Consider the following 27184-nt stretch of genomic DNA (forward strand, 5'->3'; position numbering starts at 1 on the left):
AAATTTCTCAAGAGGCAGATCAGGTGGTCTGGTATTCCCATCTCTTGAAGAATTTTCCACAGTTTATTGTGATCCACACAGTCAAAAGCTTTGGCATAGTCAATAAAGCAGAAATAGATGTTTTTCTGGAAATCTCTTGCTTTTTCCATGATCCAGCGGATGTTGGGCAATTTGATCTCTGGTTCCTCTGCCTTTTCTAAAACCAGCTTGAACATCAGGAAGTTCACAGTTCACATATTGCTGAAGCCTTTAGGCAGCTGGAAAAGTCATCTCAAACGGTATTCTGTTGTCTTCCTTTGCATTCTATTTTTCTTTTTATCAAAAAATTGTTATTGACATATACTCTACATATCTTAAGACAACAGAGCACTTATCTTAAAAGTACAGTTCAGTGTATTTCTACACATGTACATAACTGCAGAGGAACCAGAGATCAAATTGCCACCATCTGCTGGATCATAGAAAAAGCAAGAGTATTCCAGAAAAACTACTTCTACTATTTCTGCTTCATTGACTACGCTAAAACCTTTGACTGTGTGGATCACAACAAACTGTGGAAAATTCAAACTATGGAAAAGAGATGGGAATATCAGACCATCTTGCCTGCCTCCTGAGAAACCTGTATACAGGTCAAGAAGCAACAGTTGGAACTGGACATGGAAGAGTAGACTGGTTCAAAATCGGGAAAGAAGCACGCCAAGGCTGTACATTGTCACCCTGCTTATTTAACTTATATATAGAGTACATCATGCGAAATGTCTGGCTGGATGAAGCACAAGCTGGAATCAGGATTGCCAGGAGAAATATCAATAACCTCAGATATACAGATGACACCACCCTTATGGCAGAAAGTGAAGAAGAACAAAAGAGCCTCTCGATGAAAGTGAAAGAGGAGAGTGAAAAAGCTGGCTTTAAACTCAACATTCAAAAAACGAAGATCATAGTATCTGGTCCCATCATTTCATGGCAAATGGATGGGGAAACAGTGGAAACAGTGACAGACTTTATTTTTTGGGACTCCAAAATCACTGCAGATGGCGACTGTAGCCATGAAATTAAAAGACGCTTGGTCCTTGGAAGAAAAGTTATGACCAACCTAGACAGCATATTAAAAAGCAGAGACATTACTTTGCCAACAAAGGTCCATCTAGTCAAAGCTAAGGTTTTTCCAGTGGTCATGTATGGATGTGAGAGTTGGACTATAAAGAAAGCTGAGCACCAAAGAATTGATGCTTTTGAACTGTGGTGTTGGAAGTCTTGAGAGTCCCTTGGGCTGTAAGGAGATCCAACCACTCAATCCTAAAGGGAATCAATCCTGACTGTTCATTAGAAGGAGTGATGCTGAAGCTGAAGCTACAATACTTTCACGTGATGTGAAGAATTGAATCATTAGAAAACATTCTGATGCTGGGAAAGATTGAAAGCAGGAGGAGAAGGGGACGACAGGATGAGATGGTTGGATGTCATCACTGACTCAATTGCCATGAGTTTGAACAAGCTCTGGGCGACAGTGAAGGACAGGGAAGCCTGGCGTGCTGAGTCCACAGGGTCACAACGTATCCAACACGACTGAGCGACTGAATAGCAACAACAACACAACTGTGTACGCACCACCTAGATCAGCATACAGTCCATTTGTATCACTGCAGTAGATTCTTCCTTACCCCTTCTTAGTCGGTACCCCATTCAAGGGTAACCAGTAAGCTACCAAGCTTACCACCATCATCATAGATGGGTTTTTGCCTGTTACTGAATTTCATAAAAATAGAGTGATAATAAACATACATTTTGTGTCTTGACTTACCTTACTCTGTACAATGCTCACAAGGGTTATAGTCATCTTTCTACATAGAAGTAGTTTGCTCACTTTTGTTGCTGTGGCGTGTTCTGTAATACCAAAGTACCGCCCTGTATTAATCTACTTTGCTGAAGACGGACAACTGGCTTGCTCCAGTTTCTGGCTCTTGTGAGGAGCGCACCTGGCCCTCCTGACGTGGCACATGGTGTGTGCCTTCATTCTCTCGGATAGACACAGAGGGGTGGGACTTGTGTATCACCGGAACCTTATGAGACCTCTGTTATCTTGCCCAGTTTCTCCAGGACACTCTGGATGCACTCTTCAACATCATGATGGAGCATTCTCAAAGTGATGCGTATGACATCCTCGTCTTTGATGCTTTGGTAAGAGAGAGCGCCAGTGTTTTGTGACATTAGGCGTTAAAATAGTGTCTCACTGTGAGAACACGGAGAACTTAAGGCTCACGTGGACTTTTCCAGGAATTTTTTTGGAGGCATTGTAACATTCAGCGACCAGGCCAATAAAGGAGTTCCTGTTTGCCTTGTTAGTTTTGAGTTGATTTGAAAGCATGGGCAGAGGGATTAAAATGGGAGTGTTCAGATGTTGATGGTGGTTTGGCCCTAGTTGAAAGTACATGAAGCTGAATATCATGAATATTCGCTTGGGCTGTCCATGAATTCTGGGAGTGAATCCTTGGTCAGGTTGTAAAGCACCCCAAATGTTTCCTAACTCTTTTACTTTCTTCCTCCTCATTGTCTCCAGTTTAGCAGTCAGTACACTCCTCTGCCTATCTGGACCATCTTTCAGTGGGTGGTACACCATTCAGATATGTCTTCTTCCCGTCTTTTGAAATGGTCTGTGCCTCCTCTTGGGCTTCCCTGGTGGCTCAGAGGTTAAAGCATCTGCCTGCAATGCGGGAGACCTGGGTTCAGTCCCTGGGTCAGGAAGATCTTGCTGTTCCAGCTCACATCTTTTCAGTGTCATATCAAAATAAACAGAAGAAATATCCACATTAAGATGTCAGTGACCAACAAAGTATGAATGTGTCAACCCTTTGTGTCAGTGACATTTACATTTTTAAAGCACTAACTTGGAGACAAATGTGACTTAGTCCGTTGCTTCCCAAGAGGGCTGCCTATAAAGCTAGCCTTCAGGAGAAATGTTTCCTGAAGAACTCTCACTTGAGAACTCAGGGGAGTGCTGAACTTTGCCCAACTCTCCTGGAGATTTACAGTGCACAGAAGTATGTAGAAGGCTCTGATAAGTCCTGCAATAAAGAAGGTAGTCTAAGGTTGATAACCTGAGGTTTCTCAAACTTGACTGGCTGTGAAACCCTTTTATCTTATGAAACCCTTCATGAAACACTTTTTGGAAGAGATGTTACCATAATGTAAAGGACTAAAGATACGTTAGTGAACTAATTCCTGGGCAAAAGACTTTGATATTTAGTTGTACTGTGTAACTATGACTTCCTGTCCTGGGTCTGCCCCCAAACACTGACTCCTTGCCTCTTTCTGAAGATCTACATAATAGGTCTCATTGCTGACCGGAAGTTCCAGCATTTCAACACTGTCCTGGAGGCTTACATCCAACAGCATTTCAGTGCTACCCTAGCTTACAAGTAAGTAACTGTGAACCCTCTGCTTGTCCTGCCAGGGTGCCGAGGGCACAAGAAGCTTGAGTAGTTTCTTTTTGTCACCACACTGTGTGAGTTCTATATTTTCTGACAAAACCCCATTTGGCCTGTGTTATTTGGATTAAATAAAAATATGCAAATTCAGGGGTTAGTATGAATATTTTATGGTGACAGAAGTACATGGCAGTGTCTGCTCATTCATTCATTCATTTAGTCAGCTATCATTTATTGAACAACTATTTGTGATAGTCAAGGCTGGAGAAAAGAAGGTGTATATGACAAGTGGCTCAGTATTGCTTATGTATAGAGGGCTGAGGGCTAGAGGTCAGAGATGATGCTGGAAAAGGTGAAGGAGCCTGGAAAAGCAGGCCACGTAGTTCGAAGTCTACCCTGCTGGTAATAAAGAAACAAAGTTCCCAAACAAAGGAGCTCTATGATATTAAAAGAACATTTTCTGTGGGAAGAAAAAACTGAAAAGAACATCATGACCACCACCATCCGCACTCACAACTTCACTGTGGCTGGTTTTCCCAGTGAAAAGATTTTTTTTCTATTGGTTTTTTTCTTTGCTGGCTTTTTGTGGGCAGGAAATACTTATTCATTCCCTGTATTAAATGTATATTTTTAAGCAGAGTTATTTTTATGATGTAAATGAGTGAGTGAGCTTGGCTGTACTACCACCTTTAACCTTTGATTGAATGCCTTGTAATTTACTAAGCAAACTAATTACCATGCTGTGGGTTGAAAAGAGATGTATTTTGAAAATATAATCCCTTATTCAGGAAATTGATGACGGTGCTGAAGACTTACTTGGACACCTCCAGCAGAGGAGAGCAATGTGAACCAATCCTAAGAACACTGAAAGCTTTGGAATATGTATTCAAGTTCATTGTTCGGTCGAGGACATTATTTTCGCAGTGAGTACTTGTTCTGTAAGATTGGTTGATTAGCTCTGCAATCCCTCTGGGACACAACAGTATTTGTGGCATTGGAGAAACTCTTTCACAAAATTACAGCCAGCCATTGACTAAAAACAACTTAAAAATCCAGCTTAGAGATTTATGAATAGGTGATAATTGTTCCAAGTTCATTTGGAGAGGAAAAAAAAAAAAGAAATCATGTGTTGAAGAGTTATGTTTCCTCCAGTGAATATGATTTGTGATTTGAGGCTCTTCTGCATTTCACCTAACATTCTTCATTTGATCTGAGATATGATGAAAGCTTTCCAGGAATCTATATTCCATGGGGATAGGAAAGCAGAACTCAGAAAATCTGACATTTATTTGGCTCTAGAAGGATGTGCATGAAGATGAGCTGTTACTTGCAGTTGCCCTGCCTATCTGTGAAATCCTAGTGGCCAAAAAGGGAGCTGACATGTTAGAGCACCTAAGAGATTTGATATGTGATGGTCAGTACCACAGAGGTTAGCTGCATTTTTAAAAGACTTTAGAGATGGAGTCATGCCAAAGCAACCTGAAAAATAACAATTTATGTTCATACTAGCTACAAGGCGAATTTAGGCAGGGGCTGGTTGTGTGTATGACCGAGTTGGCTGTGTGTTACAGGAAATAAGAAGTAGCTTATGGGAAACGTACTGTGTGGATTCTTACCAAGCTGACTCAGGGGGAAGCAGAGTTTTGTTTTATTTAGCACTATTGAAAATCTCGGGGTAGTTGGCCGTAGGTACGGCTGGATCCAGATGCTTGGTGCCATTCAACGAGTCTCTGTCTCTCTAGATCTTGGCTCTGCTTCTTTTGTTGGTCGCCTTTTGAGGCAAGTTGTCCAATGTGGAAGCTACCAGAACCTCAGATTCATATTCTACTAGCTTAAGCAATTCTAGGTTCCCTGTTGTTATACCAAAATCCTATGCCAAGAACTATCTGATCATGTGCTAAGGTGTTAAATAGTGTGACCACAGGAATGAATATGCAGATTGTGCACTTATGGTCTCATGTCCACCTCTGGAGCCATGGGTCATGTCAACAACTTATGGTATGAACTTGTTTACTTGGAGGACTGTGTCCCCCCCAAGTAGAAGTCGGTAACTCATCATTTTGACCAAGACTCTGGATGAGTTATGGAAGCTTCATACTCAAAGTCTGCTGAAATGGGTAATCATTTGAGATTCTCCTTTTTAGAATTCTTTGATATTTCAGTTGATGAATAGAAAGAGATGAGTGTTTTAAACCATGTCACAAAGCGCATGTCGTTTAGGCTATTTTAAAATTGAAGGATCTGTTTCAATTCCTCTATTTTGTCAGATAGTCAAGGTGAAGATCGTGTATTGAAGTCTAAGGGGTATTCTTCCAAATTCAAGAGATACTTGTCAATTATTTGAAAAACAGCAGGGGACAATTGTGAGTCTTGGAAGTGGTCAAGGATTCAAATATTATAATTCCAGATTAGGCCATGGTATCTTATCCTATATCCACGTGAGAACTTTAGATCTAACAAGAACGTTTTTTCCGTGTGTCATATCTTACGCCTCAATTTGTCCTTCTGATTTCTGTCTCTTCTGTCCCTCCCTCCCTCCCTCCCTCTCTCCCTCCCTCCCTCCTTCCTTGTCTTACCTCTCTTAGTCTTTGTCTGTCTCTTCCAGGGGAACACAGGGCATTGGTACATTTGCTTTCTTCCTTTCTACCTGAAGGTCTCTCATCTTGCAAAGGCCCCAGATCTTCATTCAGTACAAATTCAGTGCTATTGGAACTCTAAGTGATTTTTGGCTTCTTAAGAAAAGGGATCATCTGTTATTCTCTGCTGTACTCCCAGCATAGAATATACAGAACATAATTGATACTCAAAAAATGCCTGTTGGATGAAGTGCATTTGGGGGACTAGGAGATGTCTCTAAGGTGACCCAGACATAATCTTGAATCTTCTCTCATAAACAGAAATGTAGGCTGACCAGCAAAGAGTATCTAGGACCTCATGCTGAGGTAAGGTAGGTCTTGCTCATTCAAGACTCTTTCATGATGAATTCTCTTCAGCAGAGCCTCAAGGACATTAGGAAGTAATGGTGGTATTTTTGCAAACTAAGAGGACATTTTATTTCCGAATGGTAGGTAGCTCTTTCAGTGCTTTGAGATTTCTAAGCCAGCTGGTAGGAAATCGTTAATATAATTATTGCTTTCAGAGCTTATTGTGTTTCTGTTTCCTGTTATTCCTTTGTCTTCTTTCCTCATGTGCACAGTTACAGCTGATCCATTAGTTGTTCCTTACCATCTTTTCTTTGTGCATATTGCACATGAGCATTTACAGGGGCTAGGGATTTTCCTGTATCAATATGCAGGATGCAGTTGGGTAAGAGAGGAAGAAAACTTGTTGAGAAGGACTGGGATTTTTAAAAGGACTGTTCATTTCTAGCACATCAGTTCAGTTCAGTTGCTCAGTCGTGTCTGACTCTTTGTGACCCCATGGACTGCAGCACGCCAGGCTTTCCTGTCCATCACCAACTCCTGGAGCTTGCTCAAACTCATGCCCATCAAGTCAGTGATGCCATCCAACCATCTCATCCTCTCTTATCCCCTTTTCCTCCTCCTTTAGTATTTTCCATCATCAGGATCTTGTCCAATGAGTCAGCTCTTCACATCAGGTGGCCAAAGTGTTGGGGCTTCACCTTCAGTATCAGCCAAAGAAAATGATTTTCCTGTCCCCTCTTCTTATGTCACTAGCTCCTGAGTCAAAGTCTGGGTGGGTGTCTGTGGCACATACCTGTACCGTAGTTACAGCGGAGCAGGTTTGAGCTTCTGTAAGAGGGGAAAAATGTGGAGAATTCTAAATTGTAGGAAATGTGTCCAAAAATGCTGAGTGGCCAGAAACGTGACCAATATCCATTGGGCTTTTCTTGAACGACTGAGCCCCTGGGAGGTATAATGCATAGTGAGGAATACTCAGAAGGAGCTGAGGTGATTCTGTTCTGGGTGTTGAGAGTCTCCACAAAACCCTTGCAGTGACTTTTATCCTGAAGCTCAGACAGCCAGCTGAGCAGATCCCCAGGGTTTCTGAGTCTGTGGAATTAGAGCCTGCAGTAGCCTGTGCTTCCCCTATCCACGTGATGGACATTCCCATAAGAGCACCCCTTCCTGTGGCCAGGCGCATGAAACAGCCTGCAGAATTCCCATACGCCTGACTTCTCAAACGAGAGAGGACCAAGAGCCCAGGTCGGCAATAGCCTTGGCTTCCACATGTCTGTGCCGCTTATAAAGCCTAGCCCTGCTGTAGGCTGGAGCACAGGGGTTGCTGTGGGATGTGGTTATACCCACTCTGTCCTGGGCAGTGTCAGCTCAGTGATGGGCAGTGCTTACTCTGCACACTTCCGTCCCCATAAGCACCTGCCTTAGTGAGTGACCCAGGCTCTCTGAGCTTCAGTTTCCTCATTTGTGAATGAGGATAAACCAGCTTTATCCTAGTGTTTTGATGGTGAAATGAGATTATATGCACAAAGTGTCTATGTAGTATCTGATATTTATTCCACAAGCAAAATAAATCTGTTAGCTGTTATTATGTTTTCACCTAGTAGAGACAGAAAGGGTTTTTGTTTCAAACACTCAAATTTAAAGTAGAAAGTGAAGTTTTGTGTCTCGATTCATGCTCAGAGTTTGGTTTACTGTCCATGCTGTGTGACACGCTTCTTGCTCTGTAATTTTTAGGAAGAGGGACACCTTTACCAGGCGTCAGTGCTGTTTGAGGCCCTCAGTGGAGGGAGTATTTACAGCCCATGAATTCATCCGGGTCTCTTGCTGGCCCCGTGCATGGCCCCTGCTGTGTCTGCAGTTCTCACTTGCCTTGTGTGTGTGGTCAGGCCCTTTGGCCCAAGCAACTGTGTGCCCAGCTCTCTCTGTTCCTTGCCTGCTCTACTAGTCTTTTCTTTTGCATCATGTCTTCTGCTGTCATTACAGACCTGCTTAGTTCTTGCTTCCTTCTCCTCCTCCTCCTTTTAGCCCTCTCCAGAGGGCTGCTCTGCCGTCACATGCTCCTCCTTCACCACGCTCATCCACACCCTTGGCTGGGGAGGCAGTCAGCTCTGGGCTTAAAGGCACCATCTCTGGAGCTAGGCTGCTTGGGTTTGAATTCTGCATTTGAGTCCTACCACTACCGATTACTAAGGTTTATGACTTTGGACAGATTACTTAATCTGCCCGAAGCTCAGTTTCCTTGTGTATAAAACAGGCATGCATTGAACAAGCAACAAGCCTTTCAGGGTGGTTGTGCAAACGGATGAACTAATGGGCGTCTGGGAGCTGGACAGTGCTTGTTGCATAGCAAGTACCCCCAGCTCTGATTCCCTGCTTGGTGCACGTCACCCGTTACTTCCATCAGCCTTCACACATGTGCTCATCTCCTGACCTCATCTCCTCTCTCACTCCGTGCCGGCCTCGCAGGCCCCCCTGCTGTGCCTCAGCCTCCCACTGCAGGGCGTTCGCACCCTTCCCGGACGCCCACTTGCTCACCCCCTGACCTCTCTTACAGCTCCCCTGTGTATGATGGCACCCACTGCCCCTGGCACTCTTGATTGCCCTCCTGTTCACTCTGCTTTTTGTCAGTTTTCCTCCTCGTGGAACCGATCACATGTTATAAGTTATGACATCCTAGCCCTCTCCCTGCTAGAGCGTCAGCTCCATGAGTCTGATTATTTTGTTCTAAGCACTATTTTGTTCTCAAGCACTGAGAACAGCACCCAGCACATAGTAGGTATGTTCAGTTGCTCAGTCATGTCCGGCTCTTGGTGACCCCAGGGACAGGCTCCTCTGTCCATGGGATTCTCCAGGCAAGAATACAGGAGTGGGTTGCCATGCTCTCTCCCAGGGGATCTTCCTGACTCAGGGATCAAACCCATGTCTCTTGTGCCTCCTGCATTGGCAGGTGGGTTCGTTACCACTAGTGCCACCTGGGAAGCCCCACATAAGAGGTACTGCTTCAGTAAGAAATGGTGCAGCACATCTATCCCCCTTTCACAAATGAGGAAGCTGAGGCTCAGTTCAAGCTCAAAGGTCACACAGCCAAGAATCAGTAGGGCAAGCTTCACATTCTACCTCATCTGAATAAGCAGATTCAAGAACTGGAACTGGACCATGCAAGTGTGAGTGGGGCTGGCCAGGAGGAGCTGTCCTGAGAGGGAGCAGCTCTGGCTGGAAGGGTCAGCTGCTGTTAGCTGCTGGGGCTGCTGAGAGGCGCAAGGCTGTGTGGGTATAAGTGCTATCATCCACCCCTAAGCACAGTAGGGCTTCAGTGAAGACAGTGATGACTTGGAGCAGGAGTTTTCAGGAAGGTTGTCCCCCCCAGCATGGTGAAGCTGCCCCTGCTACCCTGGCTTTGTCTGCATGATCTCCTAAGAATGAAGAAAAGCTGTCGTGGGGCCAGCCCAGCCAAGCTCACATACTTTGGAAACAAGTCAGGGATAGAGGAGTGCACTGAGCATCCTCACGGGAGCAACAGGGTCTCCAGGGGTCTCCCTGCTCCCCAGCCCTCCCCGTCCTGGGAAGGCTGGCCAGGCTGGCCGTGGCAGGCACCGTGCTGTTCGTCTGCACCGGGGCTGCTGCTCCACTAACACAGGCTGGGAGGAGCGCGGCTCTCACCTCGAGCAGACTCCCGCCAGCCTGGCTGTGTGGCGTCCTTGCCCTTCCTCTAATTGCCTGCAGCAGCAGATGACTCCATGCTCCCTGATGCCCGCTTTTGCCTGTTTATTTTGCATCTTGCTTTATTCTTCCTGTCCTGGCCTCCCCCTCCCCTCCCCCGCCTCCACCTCATCTTTCCACCAGTTCAATTTCTTCTTATGTAAATATTATATACTAGCCTATCCTCCAGGCCATGAATATGTTAGGCAGCAAGGCTGTGCGCATAAAGCTCAGGCATGCCCAGTGTAGCCTGCAGTCAGAGAGAATACATAAGCCTCTGCTTTGTTAAACACATGTGAATTTAACTTGAAGGTACCTGCCGCTGTGATTTGCTTTCATTGTTCACATATGAATAAATATTAAAATGTAATCATCTATTTATGTTGAGGATGGGTCGGCATGCTGGTCATATTGCTATTCCTGTTTCTCTTGCATGTAATTTGTTTGCATATTAATGCCATTTTTTCCTGGGTGAGCCTTGGTTTTCAGCTTTGAATATAATTTCACTTTTTGACGACAGTAATGGCTCAGTAAACTTCACAATTGCAGTTAATGGAATTATTTTATGATGACATTAACTTGGCATCAGATCAGAACGGAGAGAACTGTCATCAAACAGATATCATCAAGCGGTTACTTTTCTTTAATTTATTATCTATTTAATGAGTTTCTATAGGGCAGAGGGGAGGTAACAGCCTGTTTCTTACAAACATATGTGAAAGCACTTTGAAAATCATTAAGTAAATTCTCCTTATTATAACATGAAATTGCATGTATACATGCTTTTCAGTCACGTCCGACTCTGTGCGACCCCAGAGATGGCAGCCCACCAGGCTCCCCCGTCCCTGGGATTCTCCAGGCAAGAACACTGGAGTGGGTTGCCATTTCCTTCTCCAATTTAAAACAGCTTTCTTTCTCCTTTGTATATGGAGATATTGATAAACTTTTATTGAGCACCTATTGTGTGCTAAGGACTTTGTTAAGTGTGGGGAATTCTTAAATTAATGTCAGACTTCCTCATGTAGTGGCAGTTTAGTGGGTGAGACAGACATGCATGCCAGCAGTCAAATGCCAGCATGCCTAGAATAAGCAATGAGATATGATTCAGCAGAAGCTTGCAAATGGCTCTTGGGGGCAGACAGGTTTGAATGACAGATTCCGCCTCAGGAGGATCTGTCTTTCTTCTCAGGGGAAGTGATCTTTTAAACTAGACATTGAAAGGTATTCATGAATTCTGCTCATGGAAGAAAGAAGAATCAAAAATTCCAAGTAGAAGGAACAACATATGACATAGAACTTAGTCTGGGGACCCTTGATAATGCCTCTCCTTTGTGTATGGCCCTGTATCATTCTTCACTGTACCTCACTGAATACTCACGACAGTCCTGCACAATATCAGTATTATTATATTAATTTTATATTCATTTTACAGAAAGGGAAATTGAAGCCCAGAGAGGCACAGAAAGTGACTCTAGGTCACGCAGTTAGATATTGGCAGGGAGGGATCTGACATCAAAGTCTCAGTTCTTTATTTTATCCTGTGCCCACCAATGAACAGCACTTTCGTGGAACCACAGCTAGTGGGTGAAGCTGCAGTGGTGGAGGAGGGAGGTTGTGTTTGAAGTGAGGTGTTGAAGCTAGATCATGAAACACCTTGAAAGTTAGACCAAGGAGTCTGACGTCACCCTCTGTGCTTGGGGATATTGGCGTAGATGCTGCTCTCCTCAGAGCGCAGGGTGCTACCCCGGGTGGGAGGGTACAGACTCATCCCCTGGGATCAGATGGAAATAGTAAAGTTTCTTAATTTTGTCCTAAGATGAAGAAGTTAAACTTTGTAACATTTGACTTAGAATAGTAGGTGGATATAATTTATATATAAACAGGCACGTAAATCATACTTAAACATTTTTTCTCATAGGAAGAGTTTTGGAAACTGCTGTTTATGGCAGTGAGGAGCCATCACAATTCTAAAGCAGGGGGTTAACATGATTAGGTGAATGTTTTAGAAAGATTAGTGCAGAAGTAAGGTTAGTACGAGGGCTTCCCTGGTGTCCTGTGTCTCAGACAGTAAAGAATCTGCCTGCAATGTGGGAGACCTGCGTTCGATCCCTGGCTTGGGAAGATCCCCTGGAGGAGGGCATGGCAACACACTCCAGTATTCTTGCCTGGACAATCCCAATGGACAGAGGAGCCTGGCGGGCTACAGTCCACGGGGTTGCAAAAGTCAGACACAACTGAACGACTAAGCACAACACAGCACAAGGTTAGGGGAGGAGGGGAGGCAGGCGCTCAATAATAAAGCTACTGTAATAACCCAGGTGAGAAGACTTGAGCCGAGACAGTCACAGCGAGGCTGGAGAAGAAGGGAAGCAGGAAGGTCAGGGTTTACAGATGGAAGGGTTGCCCAAACTGAACATGTGAGTGAAATTGATGGAGGGGGACCATCAGCTGATCTGACACTGCACTTTGGTCCGTTTTATCAGGTTTTGCTCATCAGCATGATGAGTGAAGGGAGGAGGAGGTTTGGAGGAGAAGACGATGTGTTTGGGACATGTGAAGCTGGTGGTATTCACTGGCATGGCCAGATGGAAATGCACAGCAGGCTGTTAGATTCAGATTTGGAGTTCAGGGGAGTGGAGAATGGAGATACGGTTTTGGTAGAAATTGATCTCCTTTGGTAGAAAGAGGCATTTGAAGCTGTAGCACAAGGTGAGCAATGCTATAAAACTCAGAATGAAATGCAGGAGATTAGCCTATTGGAAGGATGATGAGGGGAGAGTCCTGGGGAAGGAGGATGAGGAAAGGAAACAGGAAGAATTGGCATTACAGGGAGGAGCCAGGAAAGGGAACATTTCCAGGAGGGCGTGTCAGTAGTACCAACCATTACTGTGAGGTCCTGGAAACTGAAAACTGATCAGGAGCAAGGTATTTCGCATTTAGGAGATCTTTGGTGAATCAGCCACGCCTCTCCTAGAATTTAGCCTCTTTCCTAGTACCCAGCCAGGAGGCCACTGTGGGCAGAGGGATCAGGCTTTGACTGATTTCCAGGCATCTGCATGGGAATTATTGCCGGTTGCTCTTTGCCAGGGCATACTCCTGGACTGCCTTTCCCCCACCATCCCTCAGAGGCTGAGCCATTTGCTTCCTATTTGTTTCCAATCTCACACTCTGGTTACAGCATAGGGTAAAACACTGGTCTTATTTGTTTCCATTGTCCCTTGAAATGGTTTAATTTTGCAGAACAAGATGCTATCGATAGTCAAGGGAAAAAGCCATGAGGACACACATATTCATTCTTTCAGGTTGAAGCCGTAAAAGATTTCCTTTTTCTGTTAACTCCTCATTAGAAGTCTAGGAGTCAGCTTGCTGACAGAATCTTTGCCTTTGCACAAAAATAATTGTTTCTGTCAAATGCTAAGGTTGACAGTTCCTCAGAGAATGACTTGGGTGGTAGATCAATTTACTGATAAATATGTAGGTTTGTGAAATGTGCTTGCAAATCCCTTGGACCTAAATATGAGCAGAAAGGGTCTAGTTTGCCAGAGGGGTGAAATTCACCAGGCTCACCTAATTGTTGGGGATGCTGATCTGAGTCAAAGGACTCAATGTACTCTATGATCTCTTTCAAATCCACTTAACGCAGGCATCACCCCAAGTAGAACTTGTTTCCTTAATAGGAAGTACTGAATAATAGTAAGATTGTATGGAAAAACTGGAACAAAATTTTGGCCAACCCAATACGTTACTCAGTTGTTTCTTACTGTGTCTTTGGGATGGATGGGAAGCTAAAAAGGACTTAGTTATGGGGTACATAAGATCACTTTCCTTCAGATCTCCAAACCAGTTCCTCTGTGTCTCAGATCTACTCGCCTAACACAGCCAGGTGCAAAGACATTCATTCAATTCAGTTCTATTTTTCATTCATTCAGTAAACATTTTTGAATCTTACTGCTTGGAAGTTCTATGCTAGGATGCTGTGGTAAACAAGACAGATGTAGCCCTGCCCCCATGCTTCCCTTGTATAATACCATGGGAGATAAAAAATAAATAAAAAAAAAAAACATCAAGTCACTGCAAACCATGATAAATGCTGGTAAGGGAATTAAATAAGTAGTTGAGATAGGTGGCCCAGCAGTGCAGTTAATGATTCCAATAACTGCTTGTATGTTGTGGGCCAGTGGCCTAAGCTCTGTGACTTGGTTTCCTCGTCTAAAATTGGGATTACTTCCCAGTGCTATTGTGAGGATTCTGATGAAGCGACATTTACACTGAGATGTGAAGGATGCGGATAGTCCAGCCACACAGGGATGGAAGGAAGAGTCCTTAAGGGAGGGAGAGTCTGAGCAAGTGAGCTTGGATGAGAAAGCACTTCAAAGAGTTGTCTTTTTTTTCCAGAAAGTTAGAGAAGACTTGGACTTCCAGGTGATGTCGTGGTAAAGAATCTGCCTGCCAGTGCAGGAGACGCAGGAGACACGGGTTTGATCCCTGGGTGGGGTAGGTCCTCTGGAGTAGGAAATGGCAAGCCACTCCAATATTCTTGCCTGGAAAACTTCATGGACAGAGGTGCCTGGCAGGCTGCAGTCCACATGAGAGCAAAATGTCAGACACAATTGAATATTCTCATGGGCACAGACAGGCAAGACTAGTGTGGCTGAAACATTGGGAGCACAGGGGAGATTAGGAGAAAGATGAATCTGAAGGGAGAGGCAGAGCCTACCTCGCAAAGTTCATTCTAAGCGTCTTACGAAGCCCTCAAAAGGCGTTTAACTGCAGGTGCTTGCATGGGGTGGTGAGCTCACACTGGGGGGAGAGTGCCCTGCCGTTGCGCTTGTGTTCTGAGCCTCGTAAGTGGGTTGGGGGCAGCTGCCTGGTCTAATGCTGAGGGGGGCACTGAGCCTGAGTGTAGAGCTAGCTGTAGAGGGAGCTGCGACTGTCCAGTGCCAGCTGAGATGGGCAGCTCCGTGGAAAGTGACAGAATCGCTAATCCCTGAGTTAATTACACAACCCAGGATAGGCGTAAAGGACTCTGAGTACCAGCAGAGTGCTTATAGTTCTACAAAGCACTGTGTTTTACATTATAGTAATTCCATATTTAAAATTGAAACACGTGTGTTTCATAAACCCCCACAACGCTTTTTGGTTACCTCCTGTAAGATTCAAAGACATAAACTACCCATATTTGATTGGGTGAGGGAACACACAGCCTATATGACCTCACTTTGAGGAATCCCTTCAGATTTGTTTGTTTCCATATATCATCTCTGCTAAGTGTTATTGTTCTACAATCACAACATTTACTATTTTTTTAATGCCATAAATGTTTTAGCAACCATGAATTATTGGTTGGAGTTTTGGACAGCTTTTTAAAAATATATGGTCACCGCTCAATGATCTGTTAATACAAGGGTCTAGAGACCCGTATTACCTTAGGCCGCAGATAGTGTCAGTCACTTGATTTGAGCATCGGAGTGCACTATGCTGATATGCATTCTTGTCTACAGGTGAAATTGTCCTCAGAAGAACATTTTTCCAAATCACAGTTTGCTAAGCTAAATAGTATCATTAATTGTTATTTCCTGATTTCCTACCAGATGGGCATTCTGGAGGGAGGGCAGAGCTGCCAGTCTTGGGTACCTTAGGGGTGATAAAATGAAGAGCTTGTCCACAATCAAATGTATTTTGTGAACAAGCCGTAGATGGTAACATTCTTAAGTCAACACTTCAGAATATCCCAGGTAGCATGAGCCACAGCCTTTTATATTGCTAACCTCTCTCTCTTCCTTTCTCCCCTTGATGTTTATAGCATAGAACTCTTTTGTATCACTTATATTTCTCAGACCCTTTGGAGGTCCTCAGTGCTCATTTTGGCCCAGTCTTCCTTTAACTCAACTCCCTCTCCCTAGGTGATTGAATTCAAACCTATTTCTTCAGCTATAGAGTCTGTGCAGATCACACAGAAATCCAGCTTGACCTCCTCACCAAGTTCTAGATCTGTGTATCTGATAGTTTACTTGATATATTTTGTATTTCAAAGGCAACCAAAGTCAGCATAGCCAGAACCTATCTCATGACGTCCCTTCTTCTCACTGACCAGTAGCTCAGCATGTTGTCTGAGGTGGACAAATGGGATTTTTTGACAGTTCTTGTTTTGTGGGACTTCTCCCCCATATAATCTACAATCAAGTCCCAAACTTTAACCCCTCTTAAATGTCTCTCAAATTCATCCACATCTTTCCATCTTCACTACCAACTTCCTATTTACAGCTCTCATCACCTCACGCCTGGATCACCATGTTAGCGCACCCCAGTGATCCTGCTGCTTCCATCCGTGCCCTCGTAGAGTCTGTTTGCTGTTGAGCCCTTTGAATTTGCTAAGTAGACAATTATAGTATCTATAAATATAGAAAGCTTTGTTTCTCTCTTTCTAATTCTTTTTCTCCTTATCTTACTGCCTTAGCTAGGATTCTAGACCAATGTTGAATAAAAATGGTGATCTATATTATGTATTGGATTTAAAAAATAGATGCCTTTAATCAGTGTAAGGTAGTACCTATTATTAACTTGACAATGATGTTCATCAATATTACATTTTTATTGTGACTGCTGATGTTTTGAACTTATTTGTATAATTTTATTTATTTATTTTTTTACAGATTCTTTTTATTTTTTATTTTTTAAATTTTATTTTATTTTTAAACTTTACATAATTGTATTAGTTTTGCCAAATATCAAAATGAATCCGCCACAGGTATACATGTGTTCCCCATCTTGAACCCTCCTCCCTCCTCCCTCCCCATACCATCCCTCTGGGTCGTCCCAGTGCACTAGCCCCAAGCATCCAGTATCGTGCATCGAACCTGGACTGGCGACTCGTTTCATACATGATATTATACATGTTTCAATGTCATTCTCCCAAATCTTCCCACCCTCTCCCTCTCCCACAGAGTCCATAAGACTGTTCTATACATCAGTGTCTCTTTTGCTGTCTCGTATACAGGGTTATTGTTACCATCTTTCTAAATTCCATATATATGCGTTAGTATACTGTATTGATGTTTTTCCTTCTGGCTTACTTCACTCTGTATAATAGGCTCCAGTTTCATCCACCTCATTAGAACTGATTCAAATGTATTCTTTTTAATGGCTGAGTAATACTCCATTGTGTATATGTACCACTGCTTTCTTATCCATTCATCTGCTGATGGACATCTAGGTTGCTTCCATGTCCTGGCTATTATAAACAGTGCTGCGATGAACATTGGGGTACACGTGTCTCTTTCCCTTCTGGTTTCCTCAGTGTGTATGCCTAGCAGTGGGATTGCTGGATCATAAGGCAGTTCTATTTCCAGTTTTTTAAGGAATCTCCACACTGTTCTCCATAGTGGCTGTACTAGTTTGCATTCCCACCAACAGTGTAAGAGGGTTCCCTTTTCTCCACACCCTCTCCAGCATTTATTATTTGTAGACTTTTGGATTGCAGCCATTCTGACTGGTGTGAAATGGTACCTCATAGTGGTTTTGATTTGCATTTCTCTGATAATGAGTGATGTTGAGCATCTTTTCATGTGTTTGTTAGCCATCTGTATGTCTTTTTTGGAGAAATGTCTATTTAGTTCTTTGGCCCATTTTTTGATTGGGTCATTTATTTTTCTGGAGTTGAGCTGTAGGAGTTGCTTATATATTTTTGAGATTAGTTGTTTGTCAGTTGCTTCATTTGCTATTATTTTCTCCCATTCTGAAGGCTGTCTTTTCACCTTGCTAATAGTTTCCTTTGATGTGCAGAAGCTTTTAAGGTTAATTAGAGACCATAGCAAAAATCAACAAAACCAAAAGCTGGTTCTTTGAAAGGATAAATAAAATTGACAAACCATTAGCCAGACTCATCAAGAAACAAAGGGAGAAAAATCAAATCAACAAAATTAGAAACAAAAATGGAGAGATCACAACAGACAACACAGAAATACAAAGGATCATAAGACACTACTATTAACAATTATATGCCAATAAAATGGACAACGTGGAAGAAATGGACAAATTCTTAGAAAAGTACAACTTTCCAAAACTCAACCAGGAAGAAATAGAAAATCTTAACAGACCCATCACAAGCACGGAAATTGAAACTGTAATCAAAAATCTTCCAGCAAACAAAAGCCCCGGTCCAGACGGCTTCACAGCTGAATTCTACCAAAAATTTAGAGAAGAGCTAACACCTATCCTGCTCAAACTCTTCCAGAACATTGCAGAGGAAGGTAAACTTCCAAACTCATTCTATGAGGCCACCATCACCCTAATACCAAAACCTGACAAAGATGCCACAAAAAAAGAAAACTACAGGCCAATATCACTGATGAACATAGATGCAAAAATCCTTAACAAAATTCTAGCAATCAGAATCCAACAACACATTAAAAAGATCATACACCATGACCAAGTGGGCTTTATCCCAGGGATGCAAGGATTCTTCAATATCCGCAAATCAATCAATGTAATACACCACATTAACAAATTGAAAAATAAAAACCATATGATTATCTCAATAGATGCAGAGAAAGCCTTTGACAAAATTCAACATCCATTTATGATAAAAACTCTCCAGAAAGCAGGAATAGAAGGAACATACCTCAACATAATAAAAGCTATATATGACAAACCCACAGCAAACATTATCCTCAATGGTGAAAAATTGAAAGCATTTCCTCTAAAGTCAGGAACAAGACAAGGGTGCCCACTTTCACCATTACTATTCAACATAGTTTTGGAAGTTTTGGCCACAGCAATCAGAGCAGAAAAAGAAATAAAAGGAATTCAAATTGGAAAAGAAGAAGTAAAACTCTCACTATGTGCAGATGACATGATCCTCTACATAGAAAACCCTAAAGACTCCACCAGAAAATTACTAGAACTAATCAATGACTATAGTAAAGTTGCAGGATATAAAATCAACACACAGAAATCCCTTGCATTCCTATACACTAATAATGAGAAAACAGAAAGAGAAATTAAGGAAACAATTCCATTCACCATTGCAACAGAAAGAATAAAATACTTAGGAATATATCTACCTAAAGAAACTAAAGACCTATATATAGAAAACTATAAAACACTGGTGAAAGAAATCAAAGAGGACACTAATAGATGGAGAAATATACCATGTTCATGGATTGGAAGAATCAATATAGTGAAAATGAGTATACTACCCAAAGCAATTTATAGATTCAATGCGATCCCTATCAAGCTACCAACAGTATTCTTCACCGAGCTAGAACAAATAATTTCACAATTTGTATGGAAATACAAAAAACCTCGAATAGCCAAAGTGATCTTGAGAAAGAAGAATGGAACTGGAGGAATCAACCTACCTGACTTCAGGCTCTACTACAAAGCCACAGTTATCAAGACAGTATGGTACTGGCACAAAGACAGAAATATAGATCAATGGAACAAAATAGAAAGCCCAGAGATAAATCCACACACATATGGACACCTTATCTTTGACAAAGGAGGCAAGAATATACAATGGATTAAAGACAATCTCTTTAACAAGTGGTGCTGGGAAATCTGGTCAACCACTTGTAAAAGAATGAAACTAGACCACTTTCTAACACCATACACAAAAATAAACTCAAAATGATTTAAAGATCTAAACGTAAGACCAGAAACTATAAACTCCTAGAGGAGAACATAGGCAAAACACTCTATTTGTATCATTTTAGATGTGTGTCTTCCCCAACACTCTGATTTTTCTGTCCTTTTTTCTTTCTTTCTTTTGAATTGTCTTCAATTTTCTCGCTTGCTTTTCCCCTTTAATAGTTTGAAAGTTATACATTTTATATGTAATTCTACTAGTGGCTAGTTAGATATTCTATCATACGTATTTAACTTAATAAAAATCTGAAGTTGATATCTTCACAGTCCTTCTGAATAATAAAGGATTTTGAAAGACACTGTCACTTCCTTCTTAAATATTATGCTAGAATTGTGTGATACTTCAGTTTTGCCTTTTTTTTCTGGTAATTCCACAGATTAGACATTATTATTGTTTTAAGCAGTCAGTATTTATTCATATGATTTAATAAAAGTTCATCAACACTACTATACTTTAACAGAAAAGTAGTTAAGGTGGCAGATTTCATGCTGTGTTTTCTTATCACAGTGGAGATAACTTATCACTTCTCCTGTCATCTTTGATCTTCCATATGTTTTTCTTCTACTTCAGGTAAATCTTTTATATTAATCATAAGAAATTTTATTGGTAGAGTCTCTGACTTTATTCTGAAACTGGGGAGGAAGTTTCCCTGGACGTAGACCTCTAGTTCTCTTTTCCACTCTGATTGCTCTAAGGGTTCCCTCTCAGTCTTGCTGTTGTTCCTTTATAGGCATTTGTTGCTTTTCTCTCCAGTTGCTTTTAAGATCATCTCTTTTTCATTGATATTCTGTATTTCTCAGTGTTATACTTTGGAATGAGTTTGTTTATATAGCTAGAAATTAGTTTTCCTGGATCTGGAGTTTGGTATTTTTAATACCAATTTTAAAGCATTTCTCATTCATCATTCTTTTCAAGTTTTGTATTTTCCCCATATATCCTATTATCTCTCTGAAGTATCAGCTAATGTATGTTAGACTTCTTATTCTCCATGTCTCATAATATTTTCTATCTTTTTGGTATTAGGGATTCATCCTGGTTAATTTCTTTGAACTTATTTTCCAGCCCACCAGTTTTCCTCTTTAACAACATCTAATATACTGTTTGATTCATTGAATGAAATTTTTTATTTTAATCATTATATTATTTATTTTCAGAAATTCCATAGGATTCTTATTCAAATATAATTTTTAAAGTTTTGTTTCTTGATCATATTTCAAGCATTCTTTCTATATTTTGAACATATTAAATATGAGAGTTGATATTCTTTGTTGGAAATTCCAATAGGGAGAGTGTTTGTGAGGCTAATTCTGCTGTTTCTGTTTTGGGTGACCATGATTCCTTGTGCATTTTATTGTCATTATTATTTTTTTAAGATTTTTTTTAATGAAAACCATTTAAAAAGTCTTTATTGAATTTGTTGCAATATTGCTTGTGTTTTCTTTATCTTTTTTCCTGATTTTATTTATTTATTCTTTAAATTGAAGGATCATTACTTTACCGAATTGTGTTGTTTTCTGCCAAATATCAAAATGAATCAGCCATAGGTACATATATGTCCTCTCCCTCTTGACCCTCCCTCCCATCTCCCTCCCCATCCCACTCCCGTAGGTTGTTACAGAGCTCCTGTTTGAGTTCCCTGAGTCACACAGCAAATTCCCATTGGCTGTTTTACTTATGGTAGTGTAAGTTTCCATGTTATTCTCTCCATACATCCCACCCTCTCCTTCCTACCTGCTCCCGCGTGCATAAACCTGTTCTCTATGTCTGTTTCTCCACTGCGGCCCTGCAAATAAATTCATTGGTAGAGTCTTTCTAGATTCCATATGTATGCGTTAATATATGATATTTATGTTTCTCTTTCTGACTTATTTCACTTTGTATAATAGGCTCTAGGTTCATCTACCTCATTAGAACTGTTTTAATTTTTTGGCCACGAGGTATGTAGGATCCTAGCTCCCTGACCAGGTATCAAACCCACACATCCTGCATTGGAAAGTAAAGTCTTCAACACTGCACCACCAGGGAAGTCCCTGTTATTATTTTTTTTAACTTTATTTCCCTTTCAACTTTGTTAGTTGTTAGATATTTTTAGCCTTGAATCAAAGTTTTTATTTTTTTCCAAAGAAAATAAAAATTCCTTTCCATGGTTTACTTGGGGGACACTAACAACCAGAGACTTCTTTAAGTCAAAATTTCTCCTTGACAATCCAAGTGAGGCACGTGAATTTGGAAAAAACACAACCACAAATAAGCAAAGTCCAGGTGAGGACTGGAGGCGCGTTTTCCTTCTCTACCAAACACCAAGTTTCCTTACTGTTTTTTTCCATGCAGTAGATTTATTTCTCACCCTTCTTTATAGGAAGGTGAGGCAACATGGGACATCAGCTTATTGCTGGGGTCTCCAATATGTAGGCTCCAGGACTGATGTCATTCCTTTCTTTCTCAAGCAGCCATCCGCACAGGAGTTTAAAGAAACTAGGGTTGAGCCAGTGCCTCAGAGGCAGAAGCTGGCTTCATTGCTCTGTGAGTGTGTTCCTCCTCTGTGGGTTCTGTACTTTGTCAACAGTTCATGGATTCATTTTAAAAATCCAGCTCTGCTAGTCATTTTCACTGAGATGCTCTCCACGGCACTGTCTCCACTACAATGCCAAAAGTGGAGGAGATCTTTTAATGTCACTGCAGCCAGAATGATCTTTCCACATTTCAGGTCTGATGGAGGTGCTCACCTTCTCAAAATCCTCCAATTTCTTCTCATTGCTCTCAGGATGAAGGCAAAACTTCACATGACCTGGGAAGGTCTGTAGGTCTGGTCTCTGGCTGCCTCCCAGCCTCGCTTCACCCAGCTTAACCAGATTCTCTCCACTCTGGATTCAGGGTCCCCCACTCGGTTCTTCTGACTCACTCAGCTCCCTTCTGCTACAGGGCCTGTATGCCTGCTTTCCTGGGGATGGAATGCCCCTTCTCCCTTTCTCCTCATTTTCTCTCATTCTCATCTCCTGGGTCACCTCAAGCATTACTCTCTCAGGGAACCTCTCCCTGTCCTTCTCTGGGCCAAATCTCTTCATATTCTCATTGTCCATGCATTTGTTTTCAAGTATGTACCACAAACATGCATCTATTATATGATGATCACTGTACTATCAAGGAATTTGAAAAGAGAAATAAAAATTGACACCCAAATGCCTATCACAGCTTCCATTTTACATATTTGGGTATTGATTTTTGTTTCCTTTTATAGGTTCTTTGACAGCATTATTGGTATATAGTAGGAGCTCAACTAATATTTATTAGTTGAATAAATTTTCTAATACCTGCTCAAGCCAAGTAAAAGTTTTCCTTCTGGGTTTCAGGGACTCCATTGCATTTTTAGTTTCCCCTCCCTCCTCCTTCATGGCTTGCTTCCTGGAGTGACTGATGCGTTCTGCTCCAGGTTCTAGGCCAGACATGCACAGCTGTGTCAGCAGGGTAGCCCTGGGTTTTAAAGGTCACCTGTGTAGATCAGAGCCCCTCTTCTGTGATCAACATCTTCCTCCTCCTGGTATGATTTAATGTAATAATCTAGTGGCTCCTCCATTATAATAAATGTTCGAAGGCAGCCTCTCCTAAACCCTGGAGGCCAGCAGACAGCATGTTGCAGGCCCTGCCCGGGCGCCTTGGTCTGCTGCACGCACTGCACGTCTTGCTTCTCTGAATCTGAGTTTTTGCCATTTTCCCCCATTTTGGAGGCATCCATGGGGCAGAAGGAGTGTGTGCCTTGTTATTAATTCACAGGTCGTTTCAGGCCTGGAAATCTAAAGCCAGTAAAAAGGTTTTCAGTACATGGGTATCTGTCAACTTTTCTCCCCCAAGCCTACAGCTTCTAAAGGGCCTGTAACTCAGCATTTATTCTTCCCTACATTCAGCACCAACACATTTTATACCTGTCTCAGGCATGCTGGGCAATAAAACCTGGTTCTTCTTTTTAAGCCCTTGACTTAAAAATGAACATTTCCATCTTGTTGAAAAATTAGTCTTGTGATCAAGGTTTGGTTTGCATTAGCAATTAAGTGTTTACCCAACAAATATTTATTGAATAGCCACTAGACCACTCTGCTAAGCACTGGAAATATGACAGTGAATGATGGAGACACATGGGATTTTTACTCTAGGTGGGAAGGGATGTGGCGAATGTGAAATTAAGAGAGGTGTGTGTGTATGAGATGCCTTGAGAGCATGTAACAGTCAAATCATATCATGAGGTCATGGAGGTGTTCTGGAGGAAGTGCTGTCCAAGCTGTGACCTGAGTGATGAGTAGGACCTGGCAGGTAAATAGAAAGCTGACAGGAGGTCCCTGAGACAGTAGAGATTCGGCTCAATTGAGCTGTGGAAAGGCAGAGTGGCTGGAATTCAGTGATGGAGGCATTAGAGTAGCAGAAGATTGCCTAGAAGGACAGTAAGGGACAGACCTTGACGATCCTTGAAAGTCAGGCCCTGGAATCTGGACAATATTCTGAGGGAAATAGGGAGCATGGCATTTGTGTTTTTAGAGTGGTCCCTCTGACCATTGTGTAGAAAATGGATTGAAAGGAATTAAGAGTGAAGGAAGGGAGGTGGTTCAGAAACCTCTACAAATGAGAGGTAATGGGGACTTGGATGAAAATGGTGCTGATGAAGATGAAGAATAGTAAATGGCCTTGGTGGCAATAGTTAACAATATTGTATCACAGCGGTTCCCAGCCTTCTGGCCATGGGTGGTGCTCATCTGTGGCCTGTTAGGAACTGGGTCACAGAGCAGGAGGTGAGTGGTGGGTGAAAATTAATCATTCCACCTCCCAGTCCAAGGAAAAATTGGCTTCCATAAAACCAATCCCTTTTTGGTGACAAAAAGGTTGGGGACTGCTGTTGTATTATATACTTGAAAGAGCAGACTTTACAGGTTCTCAACACACACACACAATTCTGTGGTTATGAATGTGTTGACCAACCTTATTGTGGCAGTCCTTCTACAACATATACTTGTATCAAGTTATCACATGGTATACCTTGAACTCACACAGTTTTATATGTTAATTATACTCAATGAAACTACAGAAAATGGCTCTTGGTGCCCGGCCGATCCTCAGGCTCTTGAAGACCCACCCCTACCTACTCCAGGCTCTGCCTTGGGCACTGACACGGCCCTGGCATGTAAGGGGCCTCGGCAGTGTGAGCAGGCTTGGTCTTAGATGATTGTCATACCCCATCCTGACTCTTTGACAGTAGAAGCCAGTTAGGAGCCCTGGAGGTTTCCCTCAATGGTCGTGTGGTCTCCTTAGAGGTAAGGGACCCAGTGCTGGAGTGAAGTGAGCTGTGAAGGTCTCTGGCTTAGAGCTCAGTCCGGGGACTCAGGCAGCAGCTCTTTCTGCCAACCTGCCCTCTCCTGGCACCTTGCCCGGCCCTCAGCCTTCCTACCACTCAGATGAGGTCCCCAAGAACGCGAACCTTGGAGTGTTTGGACTTGATACCTCCTCAGGTATTCTCAGATTTCTAAACAGAGTTTTACTGCACACGCATTTTTAAAACCAGCACCATTAGTAAAGAAAATGTTAAAAATTCTATTTAACCCTACACACCAAATGTCAAGGCTCTTTGTGGAACAAGAGCAGGGCTTAATCTTGTTAATCAAGGGTTAATCTAGGGTTAATCATACTTCTCGGGAAGCCACAGACCGAAAGGGCAAAGTTCAGACGGTTTGGGCATGATCACCATTTAGAGTAATTCTGACCTGACATTTCTCAGGCCAGTGTCCCTCTGGCTTCAGTCCAGGCTGTAAACCAGGAAGTAGGTTGGAAATCAGCATCTTGATCTCATGACCGTGAAGGGACATCTGCCTCCAGGTGTGTGGCCTTGAGCTGCATCTCCCGCTCCAGCACCAGTTCCCATGATGAGAAGGCGAGACCTCAGGAAAGACTCTGGGGAAAAGGTTTGTCGGAGAAGGCGATGGCACCCCACTCCAGTACTCTTGCCTGGAAAATCCATGGACGGAGGAGCCTGGTGTGCTGAAGTCCATGGGTTCTCTTAAGAGTCGGACACGACTGAGCGACTTCACTTTCACTTTTCACTTCCATGCATTGGAGAAGGAGATGGCAACCCACTCCAGTGTTCTTGCCTGGAGAATCCCAGGGACGGGGGAGCCTAGTGGGCTGCCATCTACGGGGTCGCACAGAGTCGGACACGACTGAAGTGACGTAGCAACAGCAGCAGCAGCAACAATAGAAAGGAACTGGAAGCCAAGAAACATTCACTCGCCCTCCCCACCCGCAAAGAGTAGATAGCTCTTCTTAAATTAAAAATGATACTTCAGTTCAGTTCAGTTCAGTCGCTCAGTCATGTCCGACTCTTTGCGACCCCATGAATTGCAGCACCCCAGGCCTCCCTGTCCATCACCATCTCCCAGAGTTCACTCAGACTCACGTCCATCGAGTCAGTGATGCCATCCAGCCATCTCATCCTCTGTCGTCCCTTTCTCTCCTCCTGCCCCCAATCCCTCCCAGCATCAGAGTCTTTTCCAATGAGTCAACTCTTCGCATGAGGTGGCCAAAGTACTAGAGTTTCAGCTTTAGCATCAGTCCTTCCAATGAACACCCAGGACTGATCTCCTTTAGAATGGACTAGTTGGATCTCCTTGCAGTCCAAGGGACTCTCAAGAGTCTTCTTCAACACCACAGTTCAAAAGCATCAATTCTTCGGCACTCAGCTTTCTTCACAGTCCAACTCTCACATCCATACATGACCACAGGAAAAACCATAGCCTTGACTAGATGGACCTTTGTTGGCAAAGTAATGTCTCTGCTTTTGAATATGCTATCTAGGTTGGTCATAACTTTTCTTCCAAGGAGTAAGCACTTATAAAACCAGAATATAATATAAAAATGTATAAAGGGATTGTTGATATACAGAATTCCTTTTCTAAGAGGTAATGAAATGATAAGCTTAATGTATAGACTTTACTAAGGATGTGTGTGTGTGCACATGTGTATAATCATTATGCAACTTATTTTTTTTTCTGTTATGACCTAGAGAATAGTAAGCTTAGTAAAATAATTCAGAGAAAGACAAATACTATATGTTATCACTTATATGTAGAGTATAAAAAATAATACAAGTGAATATATCTGCAAGACAGATTCACAGACATAGAAAACAAACTTATGGTTACCTAAGGGAGAGGTGGGTGGGGGAAGACAAGTTAGGGATATGGCATTAACAGATAAGACTATTACATATAAAACAGATAAGCAGAAAGGTTATACTACTGTATAGCACAGGGAATTATACCCATTGTCTTGTAATAATCTCTAATGGAGTATAATCTGAAAAAAATACTGAATCATTATGTTGTACATCTAACATAATATTGTAACTCAACTACTTTTAATCAAATTTTGAAAAAAGGTATCAAGAACACTTCCCGAGTCATTAAGAAACTAAAGAAAGATATGGTAAGAGAAGCAGTCAAGACCTAATTTCT

The 27184-nt window shown here is 42.3% G+C and overlaps 1 protein-coding gene across 2 annotated transcripts in view; it reads left to right on the forward strand.

The window, feature by feature from the left end:
* Positions 1–27184, forward strand: part of DOCK2 (dedicator of cytokinesis 2) — a 458739-nt gene that overhangs the window by 79941 nt on the left and 351614 nt on the right. For both annotated transcript variants that reach the window (XM_061393166.1, XM_061393167.1), the window contains 3 exons: positions 2092–2181; positions 3319–3419; positions 4217–4351. In XM_061393166.1, coding sequence (XP_061249150.1) covers positions 2092–2181; positions 3319–3419; positions 4217–4351 — 326 coding nt within the window. The remainder of the gene's footprint in view (positions 1–2091; positions 2182–3318; positions 3420–4216; positions 4352–27184) is intronic.

Source organism: Bos javanicus, chromosome 20, assembly GCF_032452875.1.
Source record: "Bos javanicus breed banteng chromosome 20, ARS-OSU_banteng_1.0, whole genome shotgun sequence".
Lineage (NCBI taxonomy): Eukaryota > Metazoa > Chordata > Mammalia > Artiodactyla > Bovidae > Bos > Bos javanicus.